The 17,207-nt window shown below is 37.7% G+C and overlaps 2 protein-coding genes across 8 annotated transcripts in view; one reads left to right on the forward strand and one right to left on the reverse strand.

Moving 5' to 3' along the window:
• KDM4D (lysine demethylase 4D) overlaps nucleotides 1-6,358 on the reverse strand; it is a 34,863-nt gene extending 28,505 nt beyond the window's left edge. For 2 of the 3 annotated variants that reach the window (XM_025893962.2, XM_073887126.1), the window contains exons 1-2: nucleotides 5,941-6,358; nucleotides 4,229-4,322 (exon numbers count right to left, since the gene is read on the reverse strand). The gene's annotated coding sequence lies outside the window, so the exon portion shown is untranslated. The remainder of the gene's footprint in view (nucleotides 1-4,228; nucleotides 4,323-5,940) is intronic. The other variant, XM_073887127.1, reaches the window with a different exon arrangement.
• A 46-nt stretch (nucleotides 6,359-6,404) lies between these two features.
• On the forward strand, nucleotides 6,405-16,652 carry CWC15 (CWC15 spliceosome associated protein homolog). Of its 5 annotated transcripts, none has more exons than XM_025893786.2 (7): nucleotides 6,405-6,456; nucleotides 7,754-7,892; nucleotides 8,466-8,578; nucleotides 9,452-9,540; nucleotides 10,930-11,043; nucleotides 14,972-15,090; nucleotides 16,249-16,652. In XM_025893786.2, the coding sequence occupies exons 2-7, from the start codon at nucleotides 7,762-7,764 to the stop codon at nucleotides 16,376-16,378; spliced, it is 696 nt and encodes a 231-aa protein (XP_025749571.1). In that variant the 5' UTR covers nucleotides 6,405-6,456; nucleotides 7,754-7,761; the 3' UTR covers nucleotides 16,379-16,652. The 5 variants fall into 5 exon arrangements, with proteins under 5 accessions (XP_025749571.1, XP_025749572.1, XP_025749570.1 ...); XM_025893787.2 differs by having other exon boundaries at nucleotides 6,414-6,532; XM_025893785.2 differs by having other exon boundaries at nucleotides 6,425-6,691; nucleotides 7,741-7,892.
• Nucleotides 16,653-17,207: the final 555 nt, after the last annotated feature.

The following is a 17,207-nucleotide window of genomic DNA, read 5'->3' on the forward strand; positions in this document are numbered from 1 at the left end:
TTATCCTAATCAAAATCCCAAAAGTATTTTTGTAGAACATAACATTTTACATTTTATACTGAGGCACAAAAGGCTCATAAAAGAGGGGCAAAACTAGAAGACTTGCTTTACCAGATTTCAAGCCCCCTCTATCACACTATGCAGAAAAGTGAATTCCTGGTGCAACTGTGAAAGATATAACTACAAGACTTACAGAAAATAATATCCAAGAATATCTATATAACTGCAAAGTCAGGAAGAATTTCTCAATCAATAACTATGATGCACTAAGCAGAAAGGAAAAGACTGATCAATCGAACTACCCAAATATTAAAGACTTTTTGTATATCAAAATATGCCAAAAGGAGGAGCCAAGAAATGGAAAATATACACGTGGTACAAATAAGTGACAGAACTGGTGCCGAAGGTATTAAGAGCTCAGAGAAACCAAGAGAAAGAAGACTTGAATAGATACTTCACAAAAGAAATCTAAATGGACATTAAACATATGTAAGGTGATTAGTAATCAAGAAAATGGAAATTCAGACCTCAACAAGAGATTACTATCATCCACCAGGTGAGCTACAATTGAAAAGTTGGACAATATCAAGTGTGGTGAGACTACAGAACGAGAACTCTCATCTTGCTGATGGGATATATATAAATGAAATGTACACACATGCATCTCTGCACATTCATAAGTATGTTCATAGTGTCATTATTTGTAATACCCATACTGGAAAACATAATTATTAGAATAAATAACATATATTGTGTATTTTTACACAATAAAATTCTACATAGTATACTACAGCTACACAATATACACGATTCATTTATATAAACATTTTGAATATTTATATAAAGTTCAAAAATTGGTAAGACTAAATATTATCATTTAGAAATATATACATAAGCATTTATTGAAACTTATTTGGGGCATTATATTTGATTAAGTTTTGTAGATCTTCAGTGTTTATTAAAAATGATGTGTATTCTCTTGTTTTAAAGGATTTTTCTATACCTATAAATGCAATATACAAATATATGTGCATATATAAATGCAATAAAGATATTTATCTATGCACACAATGCATCAATGTTGTCTGCTTTATCTATCAATCTGAGAAAAATTTACATTAAAAAAATTCCCATTATAATTATGGATGTCAGTTTTTCCTTTTCTTTATTTTTGCTTTATATTTTTCCAGACTATGTAGTAAGTTGCATACATTTTCATGACTGTAATATTTTCCTATTGAATTTTTCTTTATGATTCCATAAGATGGCCCTATTCATGTCCTTGTTAATGCTATTCTATTTAAAGAATCCTTTTGATAATTCATGTCGCTACACAGTTTTTTGTTGGCATTGCTTAGAATTTGCCTGGTATGCTTGTCTCTTTATTCTTCCCCATTTTAGTTGCTTAGTTTTAACCGTTTTTTAATGTGTTCATTTTTAACTGTCTTGGTAATTATGGGCTGGCCAACTAATGAGGTAGCCATGTGCTCAGATTATGTAAGAGGTGGTTAAATTAGACTATTATCCAATAAGCTAGTCTGGACCATCAGCAAATTTCATTCTGACGCTGTCTCCAGAAAATCATCTCTCTGGGCCCCAGAGCATCTTCATTTAAAACCAGGATTTTGTTGATGTAAGGCAAGCTACTTTGTTTCCCTATTCTTGTCAAAACAAAGTTTCAGTTTTTTATCTTAGAAAATTGGTCATTTTCAGGTTAAAAATTTTAAACAGATGCCATTATTTATGTTTATTTTTAAATGTGATTTCTGACTTGTGACCATTGGGGGTTTTTTTTCTTCATTTTCTTATTAAAAGCCTCAGAGAAACATTTTCAAGCAAAATTTTCAGTTTGTGGGTTGGAAACTTTGTAAATGAGAGGGTTTACTGGAATTGGGGAAAATGATTCAACTGAAAGAAGAGGGAGGTCGGATTAGAGTTGTGACTAGACTGGGGGTGGGGCTGGCCAAATTAGAATTTTGATGAAACATATAGAGCCTGATAGTCACATGACTTCACTTAGTGACTTCATTTAGTGATTCTTTCCTGAAAAGAAATCATCTTTCTGGGTCTTGGCGTATCTTCATGTCAAACCTGGATTTCAGACTAGCAGAATGTAAATTACTTTTTTCTCCTTTAAAATATAAAAGAGATTAAAGCAACAACTTTTTACATCAAAATGTGATTCTTTTTCCTCTTAAAAATCATTCACTCACTCACTCATTCATTCATTTATCCATTCATTCATTTACTCATTTGGAAAAAACCTGTGTGTACCTCTTGGTGCCAGGCACTGTTTTAGGTGCTTGGCTTACATCATTGGTATAAACAAAGATTCTGCCCTTGTAGAATTTATATCCTACATGGAATAGGTAGAGAAAGAAATAATACACATAACTAAATTATATAGGATCATGGAAGATGATACATGCTATGCAAAAAAGAAAAGCATAGCAGAATAAGGGAGATAAGGACTATAGATGTTGGCGGACCAAAAGGGAGGATGGTTGCAATTTTAAATAGGGCTGTCATGGTTGGGTGACCTCATTTAAACATAGACCTGAATAACACAAGTAAGAGTGCTCTTGGCCAAGGAAATAGCTAATGCAAGGGCCCTAAGGCAAGAGCTATGATCAAATAACACCAGGAAGGCATGAGCAAGAGAGGAAATCAATTAGATAGGGGAGAGCCTTGTAGGTCATTGTGAGCATTTTTTATTTTTACTGTGAGAGAAACAGGGAGCTAATGACTATTGTCTAACTAGATCCCCTTTTCTCCCAATCCCATCCAACTGTATTGATAATTTTAAAAAAATTATTGCCGATCTGATACTATAATGCAGTAATTCATTATTGGTGTACTTTCATTTTCCTAATAGGGAGGTTGTGTGTATTTTATATTTATTGTTTCTTTGGATCTTTGGAATTGCTTTCTCTGAATGGCTGGTTTATATTCTGTGCCATTTATTTTTTATTGGGTTGTTTGTATTTTGTTATATTATGTGTAGTAGTAACCTTTTATACATTATAGGCATTACAAACTTTACCTGTTCATCTAGCATTTATCTTTTGACTTTGTTTTGAGCATCTTCTGCAATAAAATTAAAATTTTGTATAGATAAATTCTTACAACTACTTCCTTTACAGCTCTTAGGTGTTCTCTGCCTTGCTCAAAGGATCTTTACAAACTCTAGGTTGTACAACTAGTCTCTTAAGTTTTCCTCTTAGATTTTAAGGTTTCTTTTTTCCTTTTGGATATTTAATTCAGCTAGCTGGAACTCCTATATGGTGCTATAAGAACAGTCGATTTTGCAAACATAGTTATTACATAAAACATCCTTTTCACATTGAATTAAAATCCTACCTTTGTCATATTAAAATGAAAGAGCATTTTTTAAGGTTAAGATATATTACATCGCATCCAAAACCTGATAAGAGCGATCTAGAAGGGATGGATTCATAGATTATGAGAGATAGGATATATAGCAGGATGCCAGTTACTAAGAAGGTTGGGGGGATTGGGACCCAGACCACAAGGGAGAGGACTTAGGTCACCTCACCTCTACCAACCCATAGAAAAGCTGAGGGTATGGCCAGAGTCATAGGCAGCTTGCTAGATCTGCTGAAGGGCACATGAGAAATCCTTATTTAAGAGCTTTTCTTTTCCCAGAGAAGTCAGAAGATCATCCACTCCTTAGGAAGAGGATGAGAAGGGAAAAGAGGTGGGAAGAAGTGTGTAGATTTGAAGAAAGAGGGGAATGTGGGAAACCCTATCGTTGCAGATTTGTGCCAGCAAAGATAGCTGATAAGGTGAATTTTAAGTTTTTAGCAAACTTTTAGTTCTTTTGCTGATCTTTTCAAACCATTTAAGTCAAAAGCTTTTAGTTTCATTTATTAGTATTTTAAAATCACTTAAGGAAAAACTTTTTAGTTTGTTTTCTAGTTAATACTTTCAGACCATTTAAGTCAAAGCTTTTCATTTTGTAGGCTGATCACGTTGTATGTTGGTGTTAATAAAATTACAGGGGTGATTATTTAATCATGGTGATCCAAAGATTAGGTGGCGGGCTAAGAGATAAATGAAATCAGGGTGACTGACTCAGGGCAGATAAGGGCAGTTGGAACATCAAAACCAGGAGTATTTTCTATAATTGTGTCCCTACCTTGCCATTGTTACTTCATTCCTCCACCTCAGAGTGTATCAATCATTCATTCATTCAACAAATACTTACTCAGCACCTATTATGTGCCAGGCACTGTTCTATATGCAGAGGATACACCAGTGAACAAGAGAGACAAGGTTCCTGCTTTCCTGGAACTTACGTTCTAATACAGGAAGATAGACAATAATAATAAAAATAATATTAATAATAATAATAGCTAACATTAATTTAGCAACTACTGTTTGCTGAGACTGTTTTAAACACTTTACAAGTATTCATTCATTTAAGCCTTATCATAACAATAAGAGGTGAAGACTAGAATTATCCCCATTTTATGCAATGGACACTTGAGGGCACAAAAAGGAAAAATAACTTTCCCTTTAGGGCAAGGTTCAACAGCCAGGAAAAGGCACACCTGGAATTTAGCACCAAGACGGGCCATAGATCCCTTTCTCTGAATGACTTCTGTGCTGCCTCTCAGGCAAAAAACAAGGCAAGAAACAATAAACAGAATAAATTTGGTAGAGTTCAGTACTACAAAAAAATAAAACAGGGCAACATGATGGTATTTACAGGGCGGGGTGTGGGGGAGAAAATGAAGATGTCAGGGAAAGCCTCACTGATGCAGTGACATTTGAGCTGAGGCTTGAAGGAGGTTAACAGTTATGTTGAGGCACAGGCAACAGAGATAACCTGGTGCAAAGGAATCTTACCCTTGTTTGTGAAACAGAAATGCCCTGCTGGCTGTGGCTAGAGTTTAATATGTAAGAGAGTGTCTGATTAAAAGCGAAGTCAGGGAGATAGGCAGGAACCAGACCCCATGGGGTCTGAGGTCACATTAAGGAATTTGACTTTTATTCTAAGTGCAGTGGGTTTTTAGGCAGGAGAGTAACACTCCCCAATTCATAATTTTCAAAGATCACTCTCATTGCTATATGCAAAATTAACTGTATGTAGGGCCAAAGTGGAAGCAGGAAGATCCATTAGGGAGCAGTTACAACGCAGGTGAAAAATCTTGGTGGCTTGATCTAGGGTAGTGGCAGTGTAATGAAATTTAGGGTATTATTTTGAAAGTAAAATTGACAAGTCTTGCAAATAAACTAAATGTGAAGAGTAAAGAAGAAGGAATTTAATTAGGAGCCTTGAGGTTTTGGTTTAATAACTCATACATGGTAGTGTCCTTTACTGAGATGTACAAAACTAGGAGAGAAATACCTTCCATAAGAAAAATTAAGATCTTCCTTTTGAACTTTATAAGGGAAGGGGCTCTTTCTACTTTTCTAAAAAAAAAAAAAAAAATTTAAGTTTCAAAGAAAGTGTTCTGAAAATAAAGCTTTTTAATGTTCAATTTTATGAACTCTTTACATTTGAAACCAAGTTGGGAGGAGCTGAATTTTCATGTTTCATAAATATTTATTGAGCATCTACTTGTGGCCAAAGACCATGTGATGAGACACCGAGATGGGCTAAACAAACAAGATTCCTGCTCCCAGTGCTTTTTGGGAAAGGGAGGAAGGACGATTGGTGATATCCCCCCTGTTCGTTGTCTTATTAAAAGTTCACCTAACGCTTGAGTAGCCATCTTATAACTGCATCTCGTGCTTCTGGCAGTTGGGCCCACCGTTCTAAACGCTCATTATCGGGTTGATAAATGAATCTCTAAATAGTGACATCACCCCTCCCACTAGAACTTAGGCTTTTTTTTTTTAAAATAGAAATTTTAACAAACAATACGAATACAACCTTTGCTTTGAAGACTAATATTTTTGCAGGAATGGTACCTTTATAAAGATCGTGGTTGCCCCCGTACATATTTGTTCTTTCTTCATATCCAATTAAATGAAAACACTAGTTTTTCCGTAGCCCAGCTCTCTAGGTTTGTTGGGTCTAGCTCAGGAGAGAGGAAGCAGGCGCCGTTGGTTTTAAAGTTTGGTGTAATCCTTCTCTACGCTCTCTCTCGCTAGCCGGGGACGTGTTGTCGGCTACCCGGGGCTTTCCGTCCACGCAGCACCGGAATGAAGGAGTCTGGGAGGGGGTCGGGGAAGGGAAAGACGGAAGAGACATTAAGTAATTGGTTCTTGAAGGTATAAAATGATGTTTAGGGTCTACTCTAAAGCACTGATTTCAAATGCCCGCCCACTGGGCCGTTTCGGCCCCGCCCCCTGTTGTCGTCACGACGACTTCCACCTTGCCTGCTGCGGATTGGTCTCTGCCTCGGCCTCTGAAGTGCGGCGAAAGAGCTAGGGGTTTGCTTCCGGGTCTTGGGCTCTGGCCCTGGGCGCAGAGGTTTCTGGGAGGTAGGAGTCGTAATGGTGTCTGTGTGATTTCCGGAGGCTGTCGCCTTAAACCTCGGCCGACGTGAGCGGCAGGAGGGTAGCAGATTGTCTCTCTTGTCCGAGTGGGGCGGGGAAGGGCGGTTTGGGGTCGGAGTCGACGATAGAGAACCGGGCGCGGGCGGTGGAGGCCCCGGAGCGGCGGGAGGTGGTAGAGCCCAGCGAGTCCCCGGCCGGCCGCGAAGCGCGGAGCGTGAAGGTAGCTTTGCAGGCGGCGTTAAACAGGGTCCACACCCCTCCATCCCCCAGATCCCCCTGCGCGTCGGGCCTTTGGGTGAAGAGTCAGCGAGTTTCTGGTAACAGCCCGAAGGCGAGCCCCCGGGAGGCGGGAGTGATAAAAATCCGGGAGTGTGTGGGAGGCGGCGGCGCCCCCAGCGGCAGGAAACCCAGTTTCTCCCCCTGCATGGACCCGTTTTCCCTTTTTTAAAAATCTGGAGAAGTACACCAGTTCCCCCAGCTTCCCCGCGCTCTTGCTTTTCGGACGCTTAACGGGACTTCAGTCGCCACATCTATTAGGCACTACTCTTGGCAGCCCCAAACCAAAAGTAACATAAGGAATGGGTCCCTGAGTTTTGCTTATCAGAATCCTTTGGGGGTGAGTTTCCTGTCTTGAGCATGGTAACCTACAAAAGATCTGATTTATATTATAATGATTGCTATAAAAGAAAATTGGACCGACAAAAGGTTGTTGGAGAATTTTGCACATGTAACTGTCTTAAAGTTTAGCACACTTTTCTCCAGGACACTCAGTATTTGTCAGTGATTTTAAAACAACTTTTGTTTTTGTAGTTACTAGCCTATTTTCTATTGTATGAAATTTAGATAAAATGCAAACCTTAATGCGTCTGGTGGAGTAGGGTTAAATTCAGAATTTTGAAAACTCAATCATGGCAGTACTGAATTTTACAGGGCTTTGACATTTCAATTCTCATAATAATCCTGTGAGGGACATTGCCCATTCCACAGAAACTTAAACTGGATGACTTGCCTGGGGCCACAGAGACAGAAGGAGAACAGGAACACAAACTCAGATCTTCATGAGAGAATTTTTTGCACTAAATAAGAGCTGCCTAAGAAGCTCTATTCCTTAAATACCTTGGGCTTCATTATTTGTTTTCTTTAGAACTTTTGTTTGAGATTATTTAAGTAATTTTGGAGAATGAGTTTTGGAAATTATTTCACAAGGATGAATATTTATTAATACTGTATGAAATGAGGGTTTGTCATATTGGAAATAACTTGATACAGTTTTTCTTTAAAGCATAAAAGATGACAACAGCAGCTAGGCCAACTTTTGAACCTGCGAGAGGTGGGAGAGGAAAAGGAGAAGGTGATTTGAGCCAACTCTCAAAGCAGTATTCAAGTAGAGACCTACCTTCTCATACAAAGATAAAATATAGGTAATGAAGACTTTTTACTTTCTTGTTCAGAAGATAAGACTAAGAAATCTGTTAAATGGCATGCTCGTGAGATTGTAGCATGTTTGGGGTATATCACTGAAGTTTCTGTTTTCATAGGAGTAGAATGCAGTAGAGTGTTTGACATTAAAATTGTGTTCTTTATAAAACGCTATCATATATTACTTATGCAGAAATTCCTGTTAACTGAGAATTTCCATATGTATATGGCACAATAACAATGACCTCAGAAGGCCTGTGCACTATCAGCACTAATCAAGATGAGATTAAAAGTGTCATAGTAAGGAGCCCTGAGTTGACGTACTAACAAAAAGTAAAGACGTTTTAATTAATCTGCAGCCCTATGGGAAAATATGTGATTCAGTTTGGGCTCTCTGAAATATTGGAAACATTACAAGAATGCCTGTTAATAACCTTCAGATTAGGGGAATGATCTCGTTTAGTTCCATGAACCTTGAGGGACTAAAGGACAGAGTTGCTTTTTGTGAATTGTCTTCCATTGCTATAGCCATGTGTTTTCTTAGTAACATTTTTGCCTATTTGTTTCTACTTTAGACAAACTACTCAGGATGCCCCTGAAGAGGTTCGCAACCGTGACTTCAGGAGAGAGCTGGAAGAGAGAGAGCGAGCTGCTGCAAGAGAAAAAAATAGAGATCGTCCAACACGAGGTACCAACACTGCCCCCAGACATTTGTCTCATGAAATTATGTTGACAACAGTTTCTCTTTCATGTGCTAATTGGAACTGGTTAATATTTTTGTTTGCTTTAAAATGTTGGTATAAACAATTTATTGTTTGCTTTAAGATATTGGTAACACTTTCTTAAGTGATTAGATTAGAGGTGATAACAAGGTTGATTCCAGTTCCATCTCTGCTGCTGTAGTAGAAGGAACAGGATGATCTTGGGATATCTGGCAGCTCTTGTTTCAGTTTACATAAAGGTGTTTTTTTTGGTTTTGTTTTTAAGACTTATTTATTTATTTTAGTGAGAGCATGAGCGCACATGGCGCCCATGAGCAGGGTGGGAGGGCCAGAGAGCAGCGGGAGAATCTCAAGCAGACTCCACACCAAGCCCAGAGCTGCTTTGCGGGCCTTGATCCCAGGACCCCGAGATCATGACCGGAGCCGAAATCAACAGTGGACGCTCAACCAACTGAGCCACCCAGGCACCCCTAAAGGTTTTGACTGTGTACAGCAACCAGACTTCTTGAGGCCCTGCGTTTTCTGTCTGTGAGGGTCTCCAGTTTTTGTCACTGGCTTTTGGAAGGCATTGAGGGGCATAAGTTATAATATCTTTTTTTATATGTTCAGTATATATAAACTCTTCCCTAAATTTCCTCAGACTACAGTTCCCATATTAAAATCAATGCTTTCATTAATTCATTCAACAAATGTTGACCAAGGGCACATGCCAGACATTTGGTTCCTGTCTGTGCTATCTTGATGGTTATAATCTAAGCTTTTTGTGCCCACAGGTCCTTAAATGTTACAAGAAACACAGTGTTTATTTTAGTAAGCTAAATTATGTTTGTTTTCCCCAGAACATACAACCTCCTCGTCAGTGTCAAAGAAGCCTCGGTTAGACCAGATTCCTGCTGCCAACCTTGATGCAGATGATCCTCTAACAGATGTATGTTTTATTTCCTCTGTTGATCTCCACATAGTAATTCATGTATTACGTTTTCCGAAATGCTTGTTTTATTTTTTGGCTTTAAGAAGTAGCCTATGTTTATTGTTACTTACTGTTATTCAAATGTAGTCCTGACTTCAATGCTAAGCTTTATGGTTGATTTTTAAAGAAAAAGTATTATTATTATTTTGTTTAAAGATTTTATTTATTTATTTGACAGAGAGAGACACAGCGAGAGAGGGTACGCAAGCGGGGGGAGTGGGAGAGGGAGAAGCAGGCTTCGCCCTGAGCAGGGAGCCCGATGCGGGGCTCGATCCCAGGACTTTGGGATCATGACCTGAGCCGAAGGCAGACGCCCAACGACTGAGCCACCCGGGCGCCCCAAAGCAAAAGTATTATTAATCACAAAAGTAATTAAACTGTAAGAGCAAGTTTGATCTCTGGAGAACCAAATAAGAAGGTGATCTATTAAAATATGAGCTTCCAAAAAAAATAATTCTCCATACTAAACCCTGGAGGTTGACCATGTTCTATACCTCCAGAGGGCATTCTTCATTCTAGGGTCTCTATCAGTAATAGCACCCCCAAGAGCTGAATTCAGAGGCCTTTCCACATTAGATACCAAACATGCCCCCTCTAGGTGTGCAGCTCAACTTAATGGCTCCTTCTGCTAGGAAGGGGGAAGTGTTTTAAGGGGAAGTTCTTTTAGGATTAGTGCTTCAGTTAACATTAAAATTTAGTGGGGCCCTACGGTCTATAATTAACTTGCAGTTTTGTACATTCAGTGGGAAAACATGACTGGCCTTTCATCAGTTGCCTCTAAGTATATATATCAGCAATTAATTCCAGAGTTGACAGATTGAATTAAATAATTAACCCAGTAATTAAAGGGAGCCCAATTTTAAATGGTATTTAATAATTGTTTGAAATTTTTCTGAGAATGTAGCACCCTTTTTTTGTACTTTTGATTATCCTTACTTCCTTGATTAAAAGTTGTCTTGAGCTAATGAAATTATTTGACTCTTAGGGTGATACACTGTATATGTATGTACTGTGTGTATCAGTGTAAAGTGTTCCTTGTCTGATTGTAGAAATATTTTCATATGAAATCCCCTTTTGACTATGTAAATTTGAAGAATACTTTGTTATACTTTTTGCTGTTACAATCTCTCAAGCATGTCAGGGACATTTTAGTAAGAATTCTGTAAGCTTGTTTGTGGGGTTTCATTTTATGTTTTGGTTGATGGTTGACTTTAATCATATTTAGGTGCATTTATCTTTCCCAGTGGGAAAATTAATCCTGCCCCAAAGATATGGTAAGTGTAATTTTTATGGGAAAAATAATGAATAAAATGCATTTTCTCCTGGGCTATCATCATTCTTTTTTAGGAAGAAGATGAAGATGAAGATTTTGAAGAGGAGAGTGATGATGATGATACTGCAGCTCTTCTTGCAGAACTAGAAAAAATTAAAAAAGAAAGAGCTGAAGAGCAGGCCAGGAAGGTAAAATCAAAATATTAAATATTTGCATCTTACCATCTATTCTAAACTAGGAATATTTTTTTAATTTAAGTAGTACATCTTATATTAGAAATTGTCCTTGCCATATCTGGATATTACAGCACCTGTAGATCTACAAGTCTGATTATTTTTGCAACATCCAGATTTTCCTGGTTATGTTAGAAATTCTTTCCAAATAGTTCAGGCATGCTTCATAATGCTTATCAGTGTGTTTTTCATTCACTTGTTCGTTCATTTGTTCAACAGACATTTAATCCTTGTCCATTAAGTGTCAGAAGAATTAAGGATGAATATGATATAATCATGGTCTACAAAGAACCCAAGGATATAATGAGACCATCTTTATGTCTTTGTCTTCTGCTTCCAACCTTCTTTCCAGGCATTTGTTGTGCAGTCTGTCAGTAGATTTTATATAGCCTAGGGCAATTTACCTAACCAGTCTCTCCGTTTATGCAATGGAAGAAAAGAATGTCTATCTCAAAAAGAGTTCCAGGGATTACATAGGATCAATAGTACATACCTTTAAACTTTGGATGAGCAAGAGTAGGTCAGAACAGTAGAGATTCATAAACCAGTGCTAAAGGAGTCTGGACTCTGTCTTGAAGGCCATAAAGAGCTAGTTGATTTCAGGAGGAGTATGATAAGATTGGATATGCATTTTATTTTTTGGGTTCTTTTATTATGAAATATTTCAGTAATACAGAAAAATATGAATAATAAATTTAATAGTCATCTACTTGGATATGCCTTTTAGAAAGATTACTCTGGCAGAAGTACGGAGGTTGGATTGGGAAAACTGTTTGAGAAGGCTGTTTCAGTAATCCTCACATGCAATTAAGATAATTCTGCATAATAGGAATTGGAATTGAGAGAAGTAAGTAGATGCTGATGGAGCTGTCAAGGAGGTAAAACTGACCAGATAAAGTGACTGATGAGATGTGGCAGCAAAGATGACCCCCAATTCCCAGGTAGATGTTGCTGACATTCCCTAATGGGGGGATGGCAGAAGGATCCGCATGTTTAGATGAAGAGAGAAGAGATGATGAGCTCTGTTTGGAACATGTTGAATTTAACACATTATGAGACATTCAGATGGAGATATCTGTGTCCACTTTCAAACAGAACAGCTCGGCTTTTTTTTATGAGCTTCTGTGTAAGTTTTCATTTGAACCAAGAATGGTTCTATTTAAAGAGTGGAAAAAGACTGACATGGGTTCATGTTAGAAGTCTTGGGAAGTAGAAGATTGCTGGAACTCAAATTGGAAGAAAAATATTTTAAATATAATTCCCATCAAAGTTTGGCATAGGATAGCATAATTCCCATAATAGTTCCTAATTGTTCCTATCTAATTTTTAAAAATCAATTGTAAGAACTTTCCTAATTTCACTTGCACACCACTAGAGGGCAGTTGTTCTATTCCCGATTCTTTTGTTTTGCCTAATAGCTGTGGATTCATAAAGGGACAAGCAGATCAAGTGTATTTGGTTGACCCTTAGGAAGATAAGCATTTTAGACAGAAGGTTGTGGAATTTTTTAAGATTCCTCTACTCTCTTTGTACAAAAATGTATTGGTGTTTCTAGGGGCTGAAGGATAGTTTTACTTTTGTTCTTGTTGCCCATCTGGTTTTCTAGTGGCTAATTTTTGAAGTGTCCCAAAATATTTTCCAACCAGTCAGCCTATGTCAGGGGCTAGGGAGCTTTCTGTAAAGGGCCAGATGGTAAATATCTCGGGATATTTCAGGCTTACAGAGCATGATGTCTCTTGTGCGGCTTGTCGGCTCTGCTCACTGTAGCACAGAAGCAGCTGTAGACAATACAGAAATGAGTGAGTGTGACTATCCGTTCCAGTAAAATTTTATTAACAAAAATGGGGTGGTTTGGATTTGATCTGCAGGCTGATTATTAGCCTATGTTTGTGAACCATAATGTGCCTGGTACTTTTATTCTTATTAAAGATCTTATTTATTTAATTGACAGAGACAGCGAGAGAGGGAACACAAGCAGGGGGAGTGGGAGAGGGAGAAGCAGGCTTCCCGTGGAGCAGGGAGCCCGATGTGGGGCTCGATCCCAGGACCCTGGGATCATGACCTGAGCTGAAGGCAGTCACTTAACCAACTGAGCCACCCAGGCGCCCCAATGCCTGGTACTTGAATATGGAAAGAGTTGGCACCTTTTTTCTCCAGTGCTGTGCATGGCAGGCAGCCAGGACTCTAAAGGAAATAATACTGCAAATATAAAATGGCCAGAACTTTATTATATCACATACGTTATTATTATATGTTGGATACATTGTATATTTGAGTTTTTATTTTTCTAGCATCTCAGAGAAATGTCTTTTCACTTTCAACATCAATATAAATTGCTAAAAATACATAGTTTTTAGAGAGCTATCTATTCTTAATCTATAATGGATGTTCCTGATTTTGTTTGCTTAAGGTCTGAGCAGTGACCTGAAGGAATTTCCCTGAGCATTGCATCTTCTTACTTCCCAGTTATTTGGCCTCTTAAAAATGAAATCTGTTATTCCCTTTGGGATATTAAAATGAAATATCATTAACTCTGGAAAATTAGGTTATTTTTCTAAGTGATCTAAAACTTTATTAGGTTCATTTTATTTATTTATTTGAAGATTTATTTATTAGAGGAAGAGCGTATGAGTGGGATTGAGGGAATGGCAGAGGGAGAAGGGGAGAATCCCAAGCAAACTCCATGCTGAGGGGGAAGCCTGATGTGGGGCTTGATCTCACAACCCTGAGATCGTGACCTGAGCCAAAATCAAGAGTTGGCTGCTTAACTGACTGAGCCACCCAGGCACCCCTATTAGGTTCATTTAAAGTTGAAAGTCTCTTTTTCCTTGATCCAGTAAGTCATCAGTTTTTGTCCTTCCTAAAATACAACAAAAGTGGGATTTATTTTTTGTTTTTGGTTTTTTTTGGTTTTTTTTTTTTTAAAGATTTTACTTATTTGACAGAGAGAGATAGCGAGAGCAGGAACACAAGCAGGGGGAGTGGGAGAGGGAGAAGCAGGCTTCCTGCGGAGCAGGGAGCCCAATGTGGGACTCGATTCCAGGAACCTGGGATCATGACCTGAGCCAAAGGCAGATGCTTAACGACTGAGCCACTCGGGCGCCCTTTTGTTTTTGTTTTAAGATATAATGAACAGGTAGATCTAGCAGTTAATGGCTAAGAATTCCAGGCATTTTATATTTCTAATTCTAAGAATGAAACTAAGGGTGATTTGAGTTTAAAGAGGTTAATACTAATTAAAAGTGAAGAAAGACAAGCTTGTAGACGAGCAGTGTAAAAATGGAAAGTTAGTAACAGTAAAGCATAACAAAATGAATAAAGCCGGGGTAGATTAGTAGAAACACATGTTAGCTGAATATAATATGTTACATGATAGTTTATTTTAGGACCTACTTCTTGGCTAATAATAACTTGTCACTAATCCTTGAGGTACAAATTTACATTGTTAATAGTTCAAAATAAAATTATTTTTAATCATAGTTCTGTATAGCCCATTTTTAAAAATCAAGGTAATAGCTTTGCTAAATGTGTCTCTTTGATGTTTAATATATTCTCAGATTACTAGAATATATTTATTGATGTACTCTTAAAATAGCAATTTTATATGTACTTCAAGAAAGAAAATAGATTTAAATATGCATTCATAGAATTTTTGAGTCAGACTAATGAATGTATGATGACAAGCATGAAATATTTATAATAAAAAGGCCAAATTATTTTGATAAGTGAGACTTTTCTGGTATATCTTAAAAAAAAAAACACCTACCTTGACGCTCATTCCTTCTCCCTCATAAAATCCTCACGGTCTTTTAAATAGGAGTTATGTAAGAAGACTGACCCCAGAATTAATGTAAGTAAATGAGTCCTCCTTTGTCATTGACAGGAACAAGAACAGAAAGCTGAAGAAGAAAGGATACGTATGGAAAACATTTTGAGTGGAAACCCTCTCCTTAATCTCACTGGCCCATCCCAGCCCCAGGCCAACTTCAAAGTTAAAAGAAGGTACTTTACACTAACAAGTTGGATATATATTGCAGATTGTGCGTTTTATACCAAACTATATTATGTTAAAGGCCCCTTTTCACTGATACCCTTCTCCATCAGTTATGGGAATAACGGAAGAAGGAGAATGAAAGAAAATGTACTTACTTTTAGTGGATATTTATGATAACCAGCTGTGTACCAGATACTATTCTAAGCACTAGGGATGGAGCAGTGCATTGAGCCATTGGCTCCCCAAAGCTTAACATTTTATTTATTTATTTATTTTTTTTTTAAGATTTTATTTATTTATTCATGAGAGACAGAAGCAAAGGGAGAAGCAGGCTCCCCGCCGAGCAGGGAGCCCGATGGGGGCTCGATCCCATCAGGACCCGAGCCGAAGGCAGACGCTTAACCATCTGAGCCACCCAGGCGCCCCCAAAGCTTAACATTTTAGATGTATGTGTGAAGAGTCCCCAAGATCACCCTTCACCTTCAGAGACTCCCTAGAAGGAGGCCGAGGACTCCACATATAGTTGTACTTGTGACTAACGTAGTAAAGATACACAGCCAGATAGATCATAAAGAAGAAAGCTACGCTTCCTTTTGCTCTGTCCCTCCTATAAGGGGTCACCCAGCACATTCTTTCCCCCAGACTGAAATGTAGATCTGGACCAGTCTGTGAACCTTAATGGTTATACCCCAGTAGTTTCTTCTCCTTTGTTGCCATAAAATGCAAATACTACAGTGGATGATTGCTAAGTGGTAACTGATGAGAGAGTATAAAACCCTTAAAAGCATGGAATCTAAACTAGGGTAAACTGGTCAGTTATTATCATCTAGAAGTATCTATGCTAATCAGGGTGCTGCCTCTTTGTTTTAGACCTGAAAACATTAAATATTTATGTAATTAAGCCTATGAATTCCTACTTTTTACCTCAAAGTTCCTTATATAGGAGAAGTAATAAGAATGTATGTTTTAAATAGGAATTGCCCTTCCTGCTGTAATAAAGCAAGATTACAACCTATTAAGAATTACTTGATTCTTTTGGGTGTAATTGCTGTATCAGATGCTACACATACTGAGCATCTTTCTGTGTGATGACTAAGCTTTGCAATTCACTTGTTCTTGTCTCCTGATACAGACATATGAGCGTTCTGTTTTCTTTTTTCCCTTAGGTGGGATGATGATGTTGTTTTCAAGAACTGTGCAAAAGGTGTAGATGATCAGAAGAAAGATAAAAGATTTGTAAATGATACGCTGCGATCTGAATTTCACAAAAAGTTCATGGAGAAATATATTAAATAGTACAGTTTTATGTGCTTAATTAAAGACTGTAAAATGTAAACGATCATTCTCACTTTGTTTTTTTCTGTTTCTCTTTCCCCATCTAAATTGTGTATAGGCTTCCCTAATTTTAAGTTCTGAAATAACCTCTCCTTTATTGATACCTTATTTGATGAGGACTTGGGAATTGGTTTAACTAGTTTCCGCTCTCTGAATATTTCCAGACATACATTTTCATTTTAATATGGGAAAGGGAATCTTGTAATAAATACTTTCAAAAATCGAAATAACTAAATCTGTGTCCCCAACTTTTTTGTTGAAATGTATGCAGCTTATAAAACATTGCATATTTTCTTTTGTGAATTGTATTTCTTTGTACATTAACTTCTCATTTCTTTGACATTAATTTAAGGTCAGTTAATGTGTGATATCGTCACTGTGTTTTTAAGAGTGTGATGGAAGATGAAAGGCATTCTATTTTGGCTCATATGTTGGTATGGAAGAGTGTCATCAACCTGTCTGCTCCCTGAGTGTGTGTCTGAGGACGCATGGGGTATCCTTCACTTCTGCAAGCGCTCCTTTCTTTTTCTCTTGGCCCAAAACTCCTTAAGCATGCCTAGGAAGCATGTGACACTTACCCTGTGTTCTGGATACTCAGCTGCCATGTCTCTTTTGAATGAGATAGAGTTTGCACACTGACATAGGTTAGATGCAGAGCCTAGGAAAGTTTAACATCAAATAATACATGAAATAAAACCTTTGGAAATAGGATTTTGTTTGTTATCTTGGAGGATATGTATGTGGGAAGTGGGAGTATCTCTCTGCAGCTGGGAAATGAAGTTTTCCTAAG

The sequence above is a fragment of the Callorhinus ursinus genome, unplaced genomic scaffold, assembly GCF_003265705.2.
Source record: "Callorhinus ursinus isolate GAN/ISIS: 27379988/994484 unplaced genomic scaffold, GSC_fseal_2.0 scaffold76, whole genome shotgun sequence".
NCBI classification, from domain to species: domain Eukaryota; kingdom Metazoa; phylum Chordata; class Mammalia; order Carnivora; family Otariidae; genus Callorhinus; species Callorhinus ursinus.

Coding starts and splice junctions, on each gene's coding strand:
- CWC15 (XM_025893786.2), top strand. CDS start 7,762: ATGACAACAGCAGCTAGGCCAACTTTTGAACCTGCGAGAGGTGGGAGA. Junction 9,541..10,929: donor CAGATGATCCTCTAACAGAT/GTATGTTTTATT, acceptor ATTCTTTTTTAG/GAAGAAGATGAAGATGAAGA. Junction 11,044..14,971: donor CTGAAGAGCAGGCCAGGAAG/GTAAAATCAAAA, acceptor TGTCATTGACAG/GAACAAGAACAGAAAGCTGA.